Consider the following 19,083-nt stretch of genomic DNA (forward strand, 5'->3'; position numbering starts at 1 on the left):
CAGTTTTTTTCTCTTTTTTTTTTTAAATTTAATTTTAACAACATATTGATAAAGGGGATGAGAAAAGGTCTCTTCTGCCTGCTTTGAGGCACAAAGGTGAATAAATCTCTGGGGTACATAGAGCGTTCGAGTCTATTTGAGTGACAGGAGCAACATAGAAAGTTGGTGCTTCTTTGAGGGGAAAATAACTCTCCTTACACTGTCTTTGTTGCCTGCTGAGATTCTAGAAATCTGTTCCACTGAAGGAGAGGAGAAGTCTGCTGCTAACTCGTCCCTCCTTTTGAGAAAGTGTGCGCACATGATTGTGTATAGGCATTATTAGAAATGAAAGGAATTATCATTATTACAGTCAAACGTCATTAAACAGAAAAGACTAATATACCACATGTCAGCACGTTTTTGTTGTTTTCTGTTGCATTTCCATCACACCGTGACTGGTTTTCTTGGTTCACATGGCCTACCTAAAAGGACTGGTAAAATTCCTTAGCCTAGGGCACTTCTTTTATATCAGGACCAATTTCATGTTAAATAAAGTTTTAAAAGGAAATGTTGACCATGTCTGTATCAAACATGACTATCTTCAGCTAACACATTTGGTCTCATCACTAAAAATGGATTGATTCATTACTTTAAGCACATTATCACTCTTTAGCATGACTCTTATTATAGGTGGAGTTCACTGAGTCTGCCTAAACCTGTTTCACTCATGTCAACCTCAGCATTAAAATGAAGTGGCACGAGGAGCACCCTCAAGCTTAAAATTATGAAGCAAGGCAATTTGTTAAACACTTAATATCACTCTCATCCTTCAGTACCATAAGCAACATAATATAGATCCAAATACTATGACATATTAAAAATAAACTTTATTACAATGCAGGCTTCCTCAAATTTGCCGAGTTCTGGTACACACACATACATAAATAATACCCTTCATTTGATTTTTACTCACGTAAAAATCCATTTGAATGCTTAAGCCCGTTGCCCACTGAAAGTTTAAGTCCTCACTTCCCTAATCACCAGCTTTTATTTCCCACAGTTGGGCATGCATCCATACCAGAAGATGACACAGTGCGATGCAACTGCTCTTAAATACGCCTCATTCTGCATTACGCTGGATTTCCCGACCAACACAACCAAGGCAGTCTCTCGGTAGACAGAACTGTACAAGTCAGCACGAGCTAGGGACGTTTCAAGAGTCTGTTTCACTGGAAGGCAATAGGAGGACATTCACCATTTGAGCCTGACTGTCACGGGTGAGAAGTGCTTACAAAACCAGCAGTAGAGCCAGATAGGAAGAGACCTTTCCAGTGCCCTGATCTACGCTCTGGTCAGCACCTGCTAGCACAACGCATTATCCTCTCTTCAGTTCCACTTTTCAGTTCAGTATCCATTTTTTTTTTCTTAGCTATTAAGTGACGAGCCCAGGTATTCAAAATTTTCTAGCCACAATTCTTCTGACACCCTTCCTGTATTTATCCTTGAAGGCAAAAACAAAAATACCAAGCCTGAACATCCAGATTTGACTATTTACAAGAATTCAGGTGTGATGGAAAGTACATACGCAGTTCAGCTTATGGATTTAATGTTACTTCTAGGCCGCTGGACCAGGCACCATGGCCTAGACTTCTAGAGTTGTTTCTGCAATCTTTTAGGAACCCTCCTGATAGTTAAAGCTAAATTGGCAAGACATAGATATTGACTTTATAAATTCAGGTCTTGAAAAGGCAAAAAAAAATCAATCAAATAATAATAAAAAAGTAAAAAAAAAAAAACTTATTAGCCAGAACATGGAGAAGAATAGTTTTAGGTTTCAGAAGCCACCCAGTATCCCTGTCTTATGACAACACCCATGCAGCAACTGTGCTGCACTTCAACTATTTTCATTTTTCTCATCTTTAACCTTTACAAATCAGTTCCTGTTTTCTGAGCATTTTGCACATTCCAGATAAGCTTTTTCTTACCTTATGATACATGACTGCTTATACTCAAGGCTCACATTGTTTATAATTCATACACTTTTGAGGACTGGTTCATTGTTTTTTGAAATCAGTCAGATCATCAATTGAATTTAAGGGGTCCATTTTCTTTCCTCTTCATCTTCTTCCTCTATTTCTTTGCTTTGTTTCTTTTGATTTTAAACACTATTAAACATTCTACCATGGCAAAAATTAAAAAAGAACAATTCTAACACAGAATGCACTTGAAACACTTTAAAGTGACAGGCATCATGATATTGTGTTTCCTGTCTGGCTTAATAAAAAAACACTGAGATTGTTTAACTTTATTTGCTGAAAAAAATAATAAAAAATGTTTCTGAATGTATAAATAAAGCAGCAGAGTTCTGAATAGAAACAAGAAGGTACCTCAGCATATTCATCAGCCACATGGTAGCTACCTTGTAGCCTCATTGTTGATAGTAAATGAGACTTTTTTATGTCACATTAGAACTAACACAGAAACAAAATGTGTTTAATTCATATTTACGTGAACTGTGCCTGGGGTTATCTCTATTTGTACAAAGAGTTCAAAGAGAGACAGAAGGACAATGTGTCTAGAAAGGAAGAAAATAAGGCTAGATTGATTTTTTTTCCCCCATATGCCCTCCTAAGAAAGAGGGAACCTTTATCCAAAGACAAAATTAAGTGTCACTCTCAAAAAAGCAACAAATAATGAGACAGCATATGAAACAGAAATAAAAAGTTTTTTTTTTTTTCTAAATTAAAAACATGTTGTGGATGTTGTTCTTTTACTTTGGCATCATCTGTTTTTCAGAAGCAATAGGATCAACAACTACTTAGGAAAAAGCAGCAGTTTTATCACTTCTGAAAACCAGGTCCTCTTCCTATAGTGAATAACCACTTGAACCCCCATTTCTCTCTTTTACACGTTGCATATCTAGCAGCCATTTACTTGGGAAATCCCCTCCCCCCATCCCATGTTAAAAAATACGATCCTGTTTTATCAATTTAAAAAAATAATTGTGTTTTTTTTTTCCCTCTAAAAGTCAGGTCAGGGAAACACAGATCTCTTTTTAGAATTGGGTGGCTGAATCAGATTGATCCAATAAATATATATGTTTTAATTAATTTATTTTTAAATGGATACCCTGTCTCTAATGCACCACAACAATTGTGGTGAAGCTTCCTCTTTCTTTGAGATGGAGGAAAGTTTCAAGGTGTTTGGCTTAATTTTTATATATAGCTATATATGTATGCATGTATCTATTTAAATGCTGCTTCTCTTTTGCCTCCTAAGGAAAAAAAAATCATCTTTTGACTTGCTTCTCACCTTTTGTGTTTTGTTTGTTTGAAAAAAGCAAAGATCATAATCCATATTTCTCTGTGGAAAATAACTGTCACTCCTAAAAAGGGTTTCAGTGGATTCAATTTAGTTAGTGTCTTTTTGCCTAATCAGTGATTGTCAGCCAACATATTAAGACAACAGAAATCAGAGCAGAGAAGAACAATTTTTAACTTCTGCCTGCGTGACAATACTATCCGGAATCGTTTTCAACGTTGCTGCTTGCGTGGGAGAGCTAAGATGAGAGCAAAGATCAGGGTTGCTTTCTGTCGCACCTAAGTGGCAATTCCATTGCACCGCTGGAAAACAAGCGCAGGGGCACGGTGGCTAGGCATGCTGGACGATGACCAAGACTGAGGTGAAGAAACGAATCTGCGGCATGTCGGAATTCAGAAGGAAGACTGTTGTTTCAGTAGAAATACCAAAGATCAGGCAATTCAACAGAAAAAGAACTCGTCAAAATTAAAGCCCACCTGGATAGGTTAGTTGGCAACCCGCTCCCCTCGGCTTGGTGATGTTCTCCAAAGCACACCATCAACAAGCTTCCAGTACCAACTACTCTGAAATTTCCACTATAAACATATGCAGTATGGAAAACACCAGTGGAAGATAGTTTAAACAAACAAGAAAGTAAGAACTGGTCCGGCCATGTAGGTCAAATAAAGATAAAAAAAGAAAAAAGAAACCTCTATCTTCTGGACTGCGTTAGGGTGTCACTTCATCTTTGGTATAAAATAGGCCATCCATAGGCTGCATTTGTTCACAACTAGGAAAGACTACAGAAATTGTCAACAATTTCTTCTATCTATTGCTTTTTTTTGCACTTTTTTGACCATAAGCTCCTATCTACTTAAGTTTTTTTTTTAATGCTCTTAAGCTAGGTTTTTGCAATGTGACAAGCAAAGCAGACTAAAAACTTCTTAAAGCTCATAAAAAAGACTGCAGATAAAAAGCACTAATGCTTTTGCTAGCGATCACGCTTTGTAAATAAAAAAATCTGCATTCTGCAAGAAAAAAAACCCTGCATTCTCTATAATGCAGCAAGTTTTTTTCTCAATTCAATAACTTTACTGTAAAATGCTTTAGCCTTCTAGAATTTTTTCTGTCAACACTTAAGACAAAGTTCATAAAAGTCCCAGCATTTTTCCAATTCTTTCAGTTGCCACAGTTCCTTTATCATCAACTTTTCTTCAAAAGAAGAAAATCATTTTCTTTTAAACTGTACAGTTTATTTTTGTTCACCCCAAAAACTCAGTCTATTAAACTTCTGCACCAGCACCGGTGTGAGCAGTTTCGATTCATTCTCGGGTTTTCTAACAAGACGTTGACAGCTTGCCTTGAGAGCTTTTGACGTCCTTAAAATTAAGGCAATTAAGATTCAAGATAAACCTTACCTAAATGTTTCTTAAAAAAAAAAAAGAACAAAAACCAAAAAGAACAAAAAAATCCCACTCTAGATTTAAAACAAGAAGAAAAATAAAATGAGAGAAAAAGAGTAGCTTAATTTTTGAGGAAGACAATTGGTTTTCATCTCAACTTGCTCCCTCTTGACATCATCAGTTTTTCTGTTAAAAAAAAAAATCTAGCTACAACTCCAGGTAAATTCTGAATTCAAATGTTCGTCCAGATGAAATGTCAACCCAGCATTTTTCCTCTGGGTTTTTTCTTTAGTTAAAAAAAAATTATAGCAAAAATAAAACTGTCAGACTACATGACGGAACCATTTGCACAGCACATAAAAACACTGTTTTGTTTTCGTTGGGAAAGGTAGAAAAAAAAAAAAGCATTCGTTTGACGCCTGTGCAAACTGGAAGCCAACTTCTTGTTCAGTGAAGTTTCTCCATTCAAGGCAAAGATTTCAGACCAACATTCTTCAGTCCTGTTTATTGTCTGTAAAAACAATTGAATTAAAGTGGTCATTAAGTCAAAACAACTTTGAAATAGGCTCCTCTGCTTTTTTCCACCCAATTCCCTTTAAAACTTATCCAAGTTAAACTAACTTTGCAGCTGTTTAAATATGATACCACCACTAAGCTGAAAATAGGCAGAAATGGGGAACTCCTGCTTTGGAGACTCTAACACATCCTAAGCAGATGAATTTACTCTTGTTAATACTGTGTTTAATGGGCAATCTAACTATACTGAAATGAGATGAATACGTGATTTAACACTGTCTAAATATTTCAAGAGTAATACAATAAGGGAACGAATATTTTCATAATATTAAGTGGCACTACTTATTTTGGATACCAATAATAAAATGAAGAATAAAATTACAGTAGAAGGATACATCCAATTTGCTAATAAGAACAAATTTTCTGATGGCAAGAGCAGTTGGACTGAGGAGCAGCTTGCTTAATGAGCCAGTTATGGCTAACTCCATAATAACATTCAAGATTATATTAATTACAAAAATATTCATTTTTGAATATACAATGTCATATTGTTCTAAATTTAGCACAGAGAAGAAGCTATACTCCTTCAGCTTCCTTGAGATAACTCTCCTTTTGTATTTTTGAGATTTTAATAAAATTTAGCAATATGTGTCACATAAAACTTTTCCTAGCAAGACTATGAGATCTCTGGGGAGAGAGAGAGATCCTACTTACAAATACTTTTCAATACAGTCTTATATGTAAAGTGACTGGGGAGAGTTAGCTATTGTTTCTCCTGCAGCAGCTCAAACTTGGGTGTTTTGAGATAAACACATTTTAAAAAAATTCTCTTCCAACTCATGCTCAACACAAGAAAAGCCCACACTTTTCCTTTAATGCAAACATTAAAACATTTGCCTTTCTTATTTTCAGATGTATTTTAACATTAGGAGTTGAATTGTGAGGAATATTGATGGCCTAAAGCATTCACCACAGGTCTATTTCTCCAGCATAGTAACCATCAATTTTAAATATTAAAATCACCAAAGAACTTTTTCATTGCATGAAGCATTACAATTAATATTTTGAACCTAGCAACAGATTTATCTGGAAGCAAGATTTACGTATTTACTTAGTGTTTTCTAAAGCAGTTTTCTATGCATAACATGCAGTAAGACTACTCAAACTCGACTGCTCATCTCCCTGGCTTTTACTGCCCCTCTGCACATGGTGGGCAGCATATACATGAAAGACTGTTTCCATCAGAGGATCACAGCACACATTCTTCAAACTGGCATGGAGTTTGCCCACAAAAGGCTCCAGAGAAACTTAATTCTTCCCACATTTAAAAGCAGAGCACTCTATCCAGCAGACAGTTTTGTTTGGGGGTGAGAGAGTGGAATTTCCAGGAGGAAAGGGTTCCATTTAACTCCACTTTAAAGATTTCACACACTTTTATGTGTAAAATTAAAGTTTTGCAAAGGAAAGAGCTATTCTGGATTCAAAATAACTGAGGCAATTTCCTCAGAGTCCTCAGCTCAAAAACAGAGGTTTGCTAGACACTTCTAGCAGTCAAGTGTCTGACCTAAAGTTTCATTTCTGAACATCCCTGGGTGGGATCCATCACAGCAGCCAGTATATTAAATAAAAGAATGTATGCTGACTAAAAAAGTAGATTTTTTTAAAAGTTCTGTGGTTTACACATGTATGGAGTACAAAATTTTTATTCTACTCAGTTCATTCTGAGTAGTTCCCCCTCCTTTGTTGCCTGAAATTTCATGACTGTAGCAAGGAAAATATAGTCAAATAGACTCTTAAAACTTTTCTCCTGTCCAATCAACTCATAAGAAATCATTTTCCAGTATCTGCTTTTTCCTTCGGCTATATCTGTTAAAATCACTGTCTGGTCATTTTTAATAACTTCCTGTCTATTGCTTTGAAAATGGCTGTTGTATGTTGGTGTGCTGCTTGGTATTGATAAAGGTGACCTTATGAAGCGCAGATTAATAAAATTACAATTTAACTGAAAAAATCTTTGCTTTTATATGAATGGTTAATGACATATTCGAGCACGAGTGTTTTTTAAAGAGAGACTATATGATTTTGCTTATTTCTATAGCCTTTGAGACATTGCATTTCTGCTCACAACTGACAGACCCAATAGAGGAGACATTTTGAAAAAAAATAGAAATAATCATAATAAAAAATCTGTAGTGGATCTGCATTTGTGATTAAAAAAGAAATTCCTCTGATTATTAATGCCAATGTTGCTAGACCAGTATCCATCATTGCAACAAGGCAGTAGCTGACAAGGAAAAATGAGGTCTCTCATTCTCTGAGAAGCTGTAAACTCACCACACTAGCAAGAAACACAGCACTTATTTCAGTAAAGATTTGCAATGTAGTTTCATGTGTGAAAAATATCAGAATCAACTATTCACAGCTACCTTATGAAGGCTTCTGCATGTATGTCTTTCTGCTCTGATGCTTAAGTGAAAGGGAACTGGAACATGGGAATGGTCAGCTCCAAATCCTTTCAGAAGGCAATTATCAAAACAAGGGAACAGCATGGTGTTGTCATGTACACTTTGCATATTCTCTCTGCATATTCTATTATGTAAGCTTTTTGCTATTTATTTTTTTATAGACACTAGAGAGACTGATGGTTAGAAGGGGTGCATGTATAAATGCACACATAAAATGTGTCTCAAAAATAGAATACTGGTTATATCTCCCCTCCAAAAAAAAGTCATCAACTGTGCAGATAAAATACATACATAGACAAATAAGGAGTGATGTCCATTTGTAGTGGTCAAAAAGGGAAACTGTGATCTAATGCCATTTGTTACTCATCTGCTAGCCAAACGGGCAAAAAAAAAAAAAAAAAGCAAAATAACTGTCAGAATGTCAGAATTCTAACCTTTTCTATGCCACATCTTATGCCTTTTGCACTATAAGTACTATGTTGTGAGGTACTGACCAATATATCCAACATATATTCTTGTATGACTGTTTTTTTACTCCATCTGGAGGATGAAAACTTTAAATTCTCTTTTCATAGTGGTGCTGACATTCAATGAACATCTGCTAGAAAGGATTAGGTCTGGGGCAGAGCACAGTTCCTAAAATCCATCCCACTTGTACCAGTCCCTGTGATTACTCAGTCACCTGCCTAAGCAACCTAGTCTTTTGTGAGAACCACAAGTGTCTTCTAGTGTGACATAGGAAGGGGGTGCCTGAGGATTACTCTGAAGAAGATAGAAAGAGTCTTTGTAGATGTTCTGTGTCCAGCCATCACTGATCTTCAGTTTTCCCAGTTATTCCATGGGAAGCAAATAAAGTGAGCAGAGGACAGGAGGAAAAATGAATGGTCCTTCTCCCTTTTGTTATCCCTTCTCTCCTTTCAGTTTCTACCCCCTCAGTGTCTACACAGTACCAGTTGTGCACACTGAATACCAAGTTGGTGCAATTTCTACTGCTTCACTAGCCATACTTTCAGAAACTAATCTTTAGATGTGTTACATACCAACATTTTCACCACTGCAAAATTTAGGCCCTCCTGTTAACTTCTGATGCCAAATGCCAGCTTAGCCCAGCATGGTCATTGCTAATGCAGTCCTACAGTTTCTATATACCCAGAACTCCTCTGAATTTAATGAAGCTACTTTGAATTTTATTGTTGAAATGGAGAGTGGATTTTGCCCTATATGTCTATTTTCAAGAGATATATCCTTCACATCACAAAGAATATGCCCACTTACTTAGACTGTTGGTAAGAATATGCAGGCGCATGTTCACTGGATGTTTCCACTGTCATCTGTTGCTGTTGACCACTGGCTTCCTGTGATGAAGATGCTACTGTCTGTGGAGAAGTATCAGCAACGACACCCTAGGGAAGCAAAATAACATAAAAAATTTACTAATTGTACTCATATCAGTGAGGCCCAAGAAGGAGCTCAGCACTAGCTCACCATTCCTCAGTTTCTCTAGATGTACCCCCTCATAGCTGAGAGGGTCTGAGATAGCAGAACCACATGCTAATGCAGCACACACTATCAGTTTAAGCAGAGCGGTAATCTAGCAGTCAGTAGCTTTCTTATTATAGAGACACCTGTGGAAAATAGGAATTTTCCAGCAATGGAAAATCCCTGCACATTTGAGGGTAGTTCCCTACCCATTCAAAGTCAAAGGCAAAACTCCTGCTGACTTCAGTGGAGCCTGGGTTTTGCCTCTTATCTTTTTATTACAACACAGGTATGGCTTTGCTGATTTTCACTTGCTTATCCCAATTCCACAGAGACTTTGCATTTACTTTGCCTGATGTGCAATGAGGTAAGGGCAGAATCTAGCCCCTCTACTCTCTCCTTTATTACGTATCATACAGGAATCAACCCTTCCTCAAAAACTACTCAACTCACATGTATGCACTTTTTATGTATTCTCCCTTTTAAAAGTAAATTTACTTACACACAAAAAGATCTGTTATGTCAGAGTTTCAGTGAAGCTTTGCTTTTATGTATAGATTTGTAAAAAAAAAAAAAAAAAGCTAAATAATAGTTGATATGTCTGAATTGAACGTTGCACACTATTTCTTATCCTCATTAGACACTTTGATACTTATTTTTAAGTATTTTTACAGGTTTTCAAAGTAAGCAGTCTCTTCCTTCCTTCACTTGCATGTTGGGTACGTTGACCACATGAACAAAGCTAGCAGGTCTCTGGTGGGCACACAGATGATTACTGCATTGCACACAACAGAGCCAGAAGAGGGAGCACAAAGCACTTGCTTTGTTTTCATTTGAGTCCTATGTAAACAACAGGTAGTTTATTTTAAATTTTTCTGTGAAAAAGCATCATGGTAATGAAAATACATATCTCTGCATATCTATTACTTAACAGACTGGCAGCACTGCCTTTTTCTGTCTGCTTTCTTTTCTCTAGCCCCCTGTATTGTCCATCTCGCCTTGCAAGCATAAGCTTTCTGGTCTCTCTTAGTGGAGCATGTAGCACGCTTGGGTTCTGGTTCATAATGCTACATAAACACAGATACAGAATAACAATAATCATCATCTCTCCTCTCCATGCCACCATAGCCTTTGAATTTAATTTGCATCTGCCCAGTAGGATACCTAAGAATGGCTACTCAAAATAGGCATCCGGGGTCCATTTGTAACCAAACAATATTTAGAGTAAAACTATCCTCAAGCAAAAAAGACTAAAACATGACCAGCTCAGTATGACAAAACAGTGGCAGCCTTTCCAGAGGGAACTCATTTGGGAATCTGGGTAATTGCAGAGAATCAGGAGAACCCAGGAAAAATCCACTTGACTGCTGGTGGAGCCAGGCCAACAACACTGCTAACACAGCATCCTCAAAGCACACTGTAGTCATGACATCGATTCCAAAGCCAATGCTGCCAAAGATAAAAGTACTGAGAACCTGGCACCCCTCATGTTTTCCCAGAGTATGGGAGAAGCTATTAATGACAGAGGGCAGCATCAGAGAAGCACACGCTGAAGAGGAACACCAAGCCTCCCTCCTCTTGCTCTGCTCAGCTGCCCTTATGGGCTGCACAGTGGTGAAGACCAAGCTGATGCTCTCCCAGCAGCTTGTGGTCTACAGGGTTGAGTAAATACTTACTCATTAGACTGTCATCAGCATGACTCAGCCCCAAGGAGGGAGGGAGCGAATCCTTCCTCAAGGATGAAAAGCACTCAGTCAGTGCAGCATCCTCCACGTCTGTATATACAAGAGGAAGGTTTCCATTGCTCAATCACTTTTCTGGTGGCCAAATGTTTCAGCAATTACCTATGCTTGCTAATGATCACATCAAACCCTTCTGCTGGCTTCTCTTCTTGGAATTGCTTTTGGATTCATGGTTTGCTTGTTGGGTTTCTTTTCCTGTCTTTTCCCATCTCCCTCCCGAATACATGGGGAAAAAATAATCACAGTCACTGGTGTTTTATTCCATGTCCTACTGTACAGCAAAACAAACAAGAGGACTTGCAAATCATTAAAAAAATACTAAAAGGGGGGAGAAAAGGAAAAAAAGAGAAAAAACGTGCAGTCCTAAATTTAAAAGCAAACAGATGTACCATTCCATAAAGTGACTTTAGGTCCCTTTAAAACAACAGGCACAGGCAGATAAAATAGAGAAAGAGTTGTGTTGCCCCTTCATTCTGTTTTCATGGATGGATTTAAACTTACTTCAATAGGGACAGCTGTCGGAGGCACAGGAGTGTACTGGGGAATGTAGGTCCCTTGCATAGGTGCAGCAGCAGTCATGTACTAGAACAAATCAAAGGCAAATTAACATTAGAGAAACACAATCAAGTTGCATGGAGTGTAGCAGAAACATGACACCTTCAATTTCTCGAACAGTTTGTTGGTTAGGGTATACTCAATTAATTAGCATTCTTTTAATTAATGATTTTAGTGAATGTAGCTATTAGCTATTAAATATCACAATCTTGGTCTTCAAGGTGAGGTCACATCTGAATATAGGGAATAGCAAAAGATCTTACTGGCAGAGTCAGATGATTGTATTATCTTTCATCTACTTTTTAAAAACAAGAGACGCCTATTTGTACTTATTAAAAAAAAACCACACACACACAAAAGAGCATGATAACAGCATATATATAGTGTTTACAGATATCAAAGGATTTAAATGATCTTCTGGGATCTTTTAGTGTCACCTACAAAAAACCAAGCATGAAATTTGAGATTTATTCGATTCTATATATAACCCTAAAAATAAGAGCAATGGAGTTTACAGGGATACAGAGTTGCTGGGGGATTGGAACCAAAAAAAAAAAAAAAAAAAAAAAAGACAGGAGGAACAGATATCTGAGAGCATCTCCTTTTGTACATATAAGCCGTAACCAAATTTTTATCGATCACTCTTATTATCTTTTCCAAGCATCTAGAAACCTCTCTGAATTATTATAGTATTAGGCTTTCTATTTTCTCTTCCAAACATTGTAAGAAATTCTTTTTTTTTTTTTTTTTAAATTTATGAATGGATGTGGATTTTGCCATTGGTATGGCACTAATCTCTTTACATACAGCAGTTCCTAAAAAGCTCTTGAGCTGAATGCAACAGATTGTTCAAATCTTCAAATAAAGTAGGAATATTAAGTTGTCAGATCTCTATGTACTTTTCCTTCAACAATCCAGTCCTAACTGTATGTCTTCACTGACAAGAATCTCAGAATGTGCTCAATCCCACGACTGACTACATGACACTTCCACTACATGTTATCTTCAAAGACATGCCGAAGATCTGAATCTACCCAGAATGTATTTGATGAATTTTAAAATGAGTTAAATATAGCTTGGCTTCCTGGCAGAGCTAGGAAGTGCTTGCAAGATTTTATTCTGCTGTTCATAGTAAAATTTACATTTAAAGCACTCTCTCACCTCAATTTTAAAATAAATGGATGGTTTGATATGCCTGTCACAAACATGCATTATGAAATTACAAAGTGGGGTGCAGAATCTGCAGCAATGCTAGAGAAAGGGCTTAGCAAATGAGAATGGTGAATTTAGCTATCCCAGCACTAAAATTTGAAGCCCTCATTCAAGAGAGAAAGAAAAAGAATGACCTAAATGAATTTGTTTTCTATAGAAAAGAGCCAGAGAAGAACACAGAGGGAACAGAATGTAAACTTGCATTATAAGTAGGATATTGTGCTGAAAATCATGGCAATATTGTTGCTGCAATTCACAGCATTTTCTTTAACTCGGCAAAGAGAGACTGGAGCACCCCAGTGTATATGTGCCATGACTTTCTGCAGCTCCTTCTTCTTCAGAAAGAGAATTGAATTCAATAGTTTTTCTGTGAATGCTAAGCTACCAAAGACATTAGCCCAACGATCCCCATTGTACTCAGTACAGTAGGGTTATTCTCCAGCCTCAAGGATTAGGAACTAATGAGACTGTTACAGCAGGGTGTTCCAGAACTGCTTCCGTTTCATTCAGTCTGCTCTGTCATGTTGCCATCACATGTCGGGCTGACAGCTGCTGGGTAGCATTGTTCTAAATGTGTCAATATTTAGCATCAACCCAAGGCACTCACTCTTCCAGTTCTGCAAAGACTTACAAGGGTTTTAAATACCTCTCCAAGCTAGTTTCTCCCAAAGGAATATATATCTTCTTAATTAAAAGCGTTAATTTAAAGAACAAAGTGGCCTCATTCAACTTTGATTTCCTCAGACTTCTTCCCTGAACTCAGCAGAGGACTGGTACACAGACTCCTAAGATGCAATTCCCTGCTATCCTTTTACCTTAAACAACACCTACAAGTTTTATTATTACAGACATACAATTATTTAACTGCCTCTAAATTCAGATCACTTTTTTTTTTTTTTTTTTTTGCAAAGTCATTTGGCATTGAATTCTGTAGCACAACAATAGAAAGTGTCCAGGAATTAATTTGTATCTTTGTTGGCACTGCCACTATTGCTTTTGGTATTGCAAGAGCATGGACAGAGCGTCCCACTCTGTGCCAGCTGCTCTAAAGGAATTTTACTTTTTCCCTGTGTACAATATTCTGCCTGTGCAAATGTCCATATTAAAGGTGGCTCAAGCTTCTGATTAAATTGTCTGGAGTTCTTCTGGATCAACTGAACCAATGACACAAATGAAATCACAGTTTTTCTAGAAAAGAATTTGGCCTGTATAAGTTAGCCAAGGTTCAACCCAATATTGAAGTACTGCTGCTTAACGATTGCCTCTTGCCCACATAGTATCAGGCGGGAATATATTATGGGGTCATATACTATGGTGGAGTACCCAAGTGGAGTGGAGCACTGAAGTGTCCTTAATACATTTATCTCTGTGTAATTAAAGACAAGCTCATCATTTTACAAAAGAGTAACCAGATCGATAACTAAACATGCAGGAAGCCTTGGAACTGATTCCTAGTCTCCAGGCTCTCACTGAAGGACTCACTGAGGAGCCTGTATAGAAGGGTGCAAAACTGTAAGAACAGCTAGAGCTTAATTCCCAGAGATGTGCAGCTGGTCTTAAGTATCTAAATCTCCTTGACATCCACAAGGAGTCCCACCTGAGATCACTGCTTGATCTGCTTTCATCATTGGAAGCCTGGCACTGAGGTGCTGCTTTAGTTTGTTTGCTAACAGTGTAAGGAAATGGATTCCTGGGCACATACTGAGCCCACTAGAGTCCGTATCTCTCTTTGTTCTCCCTGCCCCTTCCCTTGGCTATTTTGTGTAACGGCGTGCTCTGGATGGTGTGTACTGCCACTTGGGGATGTGGAAAAAAAGTCCAAAACAAGTTCTGAGATTCAGAAGAAAACTCAACCTCTTTCTTACATCTGATCTGCTAAGGACCACCTGGGATGAGGACAGCTGCAAGTGGACCAGAGGCCCAATAGAAGCATATAGTCTTCATATGGATACCCATCTGCCTCAGGAAACTAATTTAAGTTAGAAGCAGGCAGATGACAAACACAGAAGATATCTCTGTTAGAAGATTGTCACTGAGATTTATCTTCCCCGTGAACCACACTCACTAAAGGCAAGCTGTTTGTCCATATGTAAGTGTGAAAAAGAGGCAGAGACGCTCGCATACTTAGCTTAGAAGAAATCATTTAATTCCACTAAAAATTAGTATTGCAAGCACTGAAATGAGAGATCCAAGACCATTCTTTCTTTGTCACACATTTCCATTAGGATTAAAGATTCTTCAGCTGGAATGTGATCGGTCATTCAACAAACTATGCACAAGGCAGAAGAAAAGATTGCTCATTCTTCCACAACCGTGCAGCTTTGTCGGTCTAAAAGTAGAAGCTGCTTATTTCTGACAGTAAAATGAATAGTGACTCCACAGGCACAGATGACAGATCTGCTGGGTATAAAGGGGCTTGTTTGGTACTCTGACCCTTAAAAGCTGATCATTCCTACTATGGAGAAAGTAGAGACATTGCTTGCTGGTGGTTCTGGTGCTGTTAACTTATTTCTAAACTGCTATTATTTTCTTCATAAGTATATAGAGTGCATGTTCTCAGTAGTGTCAGTGTTCAGTATTCTAATACAAATGCATGCTTTACAGTGATTGACTGCTTAATTTTGACTTCACATATCAGGGCACCATTTTAGCTTATTTTATACATGAGATATTCTGCTCACACCTTGTTGTGATATTTCATTCTTTTGGGAAATGCCTGAAGTATATGAAAAATATATAGCTGGAAAATGAGAGAGTAGTAATATATACTTACACCTTGACTGCCCTGAGAGAATCACTGTACATGACAAGGAAGGAGGTAACAAATGGATGAGAAGGCGGGCAGACATGGAGAAAATGAAAATGTGGGAAGGATAATGTTTAATTCAGAGAGCAACATCAGTTCTTACAGATCTGTGAAGAGTGGGGTGTCCCAGCCCGGCTTCAAGCAAGACATTTCTGGAGCCTGCAGTGAACACTAAACCCATAAAAGCGCAGGCAGTGGGAAGAGAAAAATGACGGAAACGCAGCTGCCTCTGTCTGGTTTCCACCATTTCTCCCACCAAAGGTGGAGCTGAGTGACCTGAAGAGAATTTGCAGAAGCTTTACATAAAGAATAAGGTACAGCTTATTAATTGCCCCAGCTAGTCTCTGGTCTGCCATTCCTGGGTCCATGTTAAGGGACTCGGCAAGAAACTACTGCTGTGATGCAGAGCAAACGCCACCAAGATCAGCTCTTTGCTGCTGCATTTGAACAGGGGCAACACCTGCAAGACTGAATGCCCCTTGCAGCTTAGTTTAAACCATCAGAAGACTTCGGCCACGTGCTTTGTTTGAATTTTGAAGCTCTGTAATAGATATTACTAAAAGCCACCCTAAAGTACAATTCTATTTATAGATGTCGTTGCCTATAAAATAGCACAGCTGTGATTAGAAGACTACTTGATACACAAATTAATTGTCTTGGTCACCACGAGCATCATGGGATTTTACAGAATGATTACAATGTAAATCAAAAATAATGTATACACTATGGTATTAATATATACATTTGAGGTAGATTCGGAAACTAAGAAAAGTACTGCTCAGATAAGCAGCCTTACTATGGACAAGGAGCAATAAGCAAGGAATAAATGTTCAAGAAGAGGCCTTCTATAAAGCAGTGTAAACATGCTGCTTTCTGGAGTTTTGCATGTTTTAATATAAACATATACCTGCTGCAAGAATTAAAGATTGCTTTTCTTTAACCTCTATGATCCTGAGAGGCACACAGGCTTGTCAGTTACAGTCAGAGCTAAACTGAAGAATCCTGGTAGAGGATATCTAACCTGTGTGTATTAAATGAGGAAGGATTTCGCAGTCTGGTCTTTAGCAACTATTTGTAGTTTCATATCACTGCATGTGCTATAGCGCAGTGATAATGACTTAGCCTTTTAGGATTCTCAGAACTAACGCCAGGGTTTGCTGGGTTTTGTTTTTAAAGCATCTGAGAAGTCTAGACACTGCATCACTAACAGAATTATGTGAAAACATTTGCACTGCTGGAAAAGTGAAGGAAATGACACTGTTGCTAGATTTATTTTGTCACTTGTTTTTTTTTTTCATGAAGGAAACCTGCCCTCCTACATTCAAATCTCTTTCCCTGCAAAGAAGAGAAAGTCAATCTGTTTTTAACCTTTGTCAAGTGGTTATAACTTTAATGGCATACAAAATAAAATTACGTCTTTTTCAACCCTGGTTCCACCTTCTCATTTGAAAATAACCTGTTCTCCAATAGAAAAGACCATTGCCTTGCTGTGCCCTCGTCTCCTATAGTTTGGCTCAGAGACAGAGGAACACAGGAATAGAAAAGGCCCATATAGTTCATCAGCACCAGGGGCAGTTCAATGAAATATAATATCCAGCAGCCACACTTTTTATTTTAAACTTCAAATATCTTTTGCTGCTCAGAAGCATTCTCATTTTCCAGCTCAATCCTGTAATTATTCAATGGCTCATATTAATCTTAGTTTTTTCCCAATTAAAGAAAGTGAGAATAAAAAGATAGGGAGATTTTGCATATATTACAATATTTTTGCTAATAATTATCAGCCTGGCCTAAAATATAATGCTATTTTACCACACAATTACCATAGCACTATCAAGAATAGCACTGTCATTCAACAGAATCCCATCTCTGGGCCACTGCACTCTTTGTTCAGGCAAAGAATAGAAATCTTTACAAGATTTAACCTTCTTTCCCTACTGCTCAGTAATACAAATGTATTTAGGAAGACCAGCTTCACTTCCTTTTCAACCCTCCTAATGAGATGTTACCTAATTCTCTAAGTTAGTTAAGTGAAGGTAGAGAGAATAATAACTTCAAGAACTATATTTACAAACTAATCTCTTCTTCTCTTCAGGAGATTTAAGTATCCCTCACAAATCCATACCTTTAGAAAGCAGAGTACTAAAAAAGGTACTGAAGAAACAGTGTGGATGAACTAAACCTCCATATTAACCCATTTTTATTTCCAAAGTGCAGGCTCGCTACTAAAGGAGGGTGATCAGAGCTAATCAGATAAAAACTATTTAGAGCAAACGAATGGGAGAACAGTTCAGGTCACCACATACAGCTGTGCACCATGCACTCACCAGCATACAAAATCCGGGCTTTGTGAAAATTGCAGTTAATGCAAACAGCACTGCAGAAATGTCTGTACAAGCAGAATAGCACAGAAGTTAATACATACATTTTAACCATTTTTTTAGACTCTAAAGGCTGACATTATAAAAGCACTTAAAGGAACATACCAATATCTGAAAAGAGGGGAAACAGAGGAAAACCCATGAGATTGTTCCTTTTCTGATTATATCCTGCATTATAGCCAAATGAAACTTTTTACAGGAATGCTTCTTGTTCCTAGCTTCTTGGTATTTAGTTCTCTGCAGAAAGGGTCTTTTTGTTTTTTTTTTTTCTTTTTGCAATACCTTCTTTGTACCTGCTCTGCCTATGTATGTTGTAAGATCTCTGGGGCAAGTTTTTGAGCATGGGTTTGTTACAGACTGACCTACCTGCAGCACCCTATATAGAAACAGGGTACTGACTCTATCGTAACAAAAGAGTGGCCTGATCAGTCTCGGTCAGCCAGGAGCAGCAATCATTGAGATTCTGCCATACTTTTACTCTTTCAGATCTTGTACACTGAAAAATAAAGGTGTGATGCAGTGAAACTGTAACTTCTTCTTCTGACACAAAAAACTCCCTATGTAACCCCTTGTGGGGTTCGTCTTGGCTGGAAATTCATCGTATTTCTATCTAAATACAATTCTTTCTATTAATCTGTGATGAATGGCTGCTGGTAGGCAGAAGAAAGCCTGAACCACTATAATATTTTCAGCATAAGTAAATAAATAAATGTGTCACTGAAAATACAACTCTCAGTACAAGCATGTTAAGCTATTATTAATAGCCATTATATTAATATAACAAATGTAAACAAGTCTTCTAAAGGTTGTTAAATCTCCATGAATTTGAAGATTCTGAAGAGAAGCAAATTATTGTGTGCAAACTTCCAAACTATGGATAAATGTGTTGTTAAAACAACATGAAAAAAAAATCCTTGGATTTGTTAAATAACATTAATGCTGATCAGTTGCTCAACAGTTGCATACACCTTCCATTTGCTCTATCAAATCAGGCTTAAGAGCAGACAACCAATGGCTAACTGTTAAAGAAAGAAAAGATGGAAGCAAGGATAACTAAAAGCTAAAAAAATACCACCATACTGCAATAGAAATGCATAAATGTTACCTGAATATTAGTATTCCTAATTAGCTTTGGAAGCAGGAGGAGTTTCATCACCTCCTGCATGAAAATGCAGTCATGCTTGACAGATATAATGCAGAAAGATGTTATCACTACACCACAAAACGATACCTTGGATGCTCTTA

At 37.5% G+C, this 19,083-nt stretch overlaps 1 protein-coding gene across 5 annotated transcripts in view; it reads right to left on the bottom strand.

Moving 5' to 3' along the window:
• Positions 1–3,857: 3,857 nt before the first annotated feature.
• The window catches only part of RBMS3 (RNA binding motif single stranded interacting protein 3), a 651,451-nt gene continuing 636,225 nt past the window's right edge, over positions 3,858–19,083 (bottom strand). For 3 of the 5 annotated variants that reach the window (XM_088521153.1, XM_088521151.1, XM_088521150.1), the window contains exons 15-17: positions 11,386–11,466; positions 8,939–9,066; positions 3,858–5,193 (exon numbers count right to left, since the gene is read on the bottom strand). In XM_088521153.1, coding sequence (XP_088377279.1) covers positions 5,187–5,193; positions 8,939–9,066; positions 11,386–11,466 — 216 coding nt within the window. In that variant the 3' untranslated portion in view covers positions 3,858–5,186. Of the gene's footprint in view, positions 5,194–8,934; positions 9,067–11,385; positions 11,467–19,083 lie in introns of those variants that run through there. The other 2 variants (XM_088521152.1, XM_088521154.1) reach the window with 1 other exon arrangement.

Source organism: Tinamus guttatus, unplaced genomic scaffold (genome assembly GCF_059628265.1).
Source record: "Tinamus guttatus ecotype Peru unplaced genomic scaffold, ASM5962826v1 Tinamus_guttatus_pri_ptg000115l, whole genome shotgun sequence".
In the NCBI taxonomy this organism is placed as follows: Eukaryota; Metazoa; Chordata; class Aves; order Tinamiformes; family Tinamidae; genus Tinamus; species Tinamus guttatus.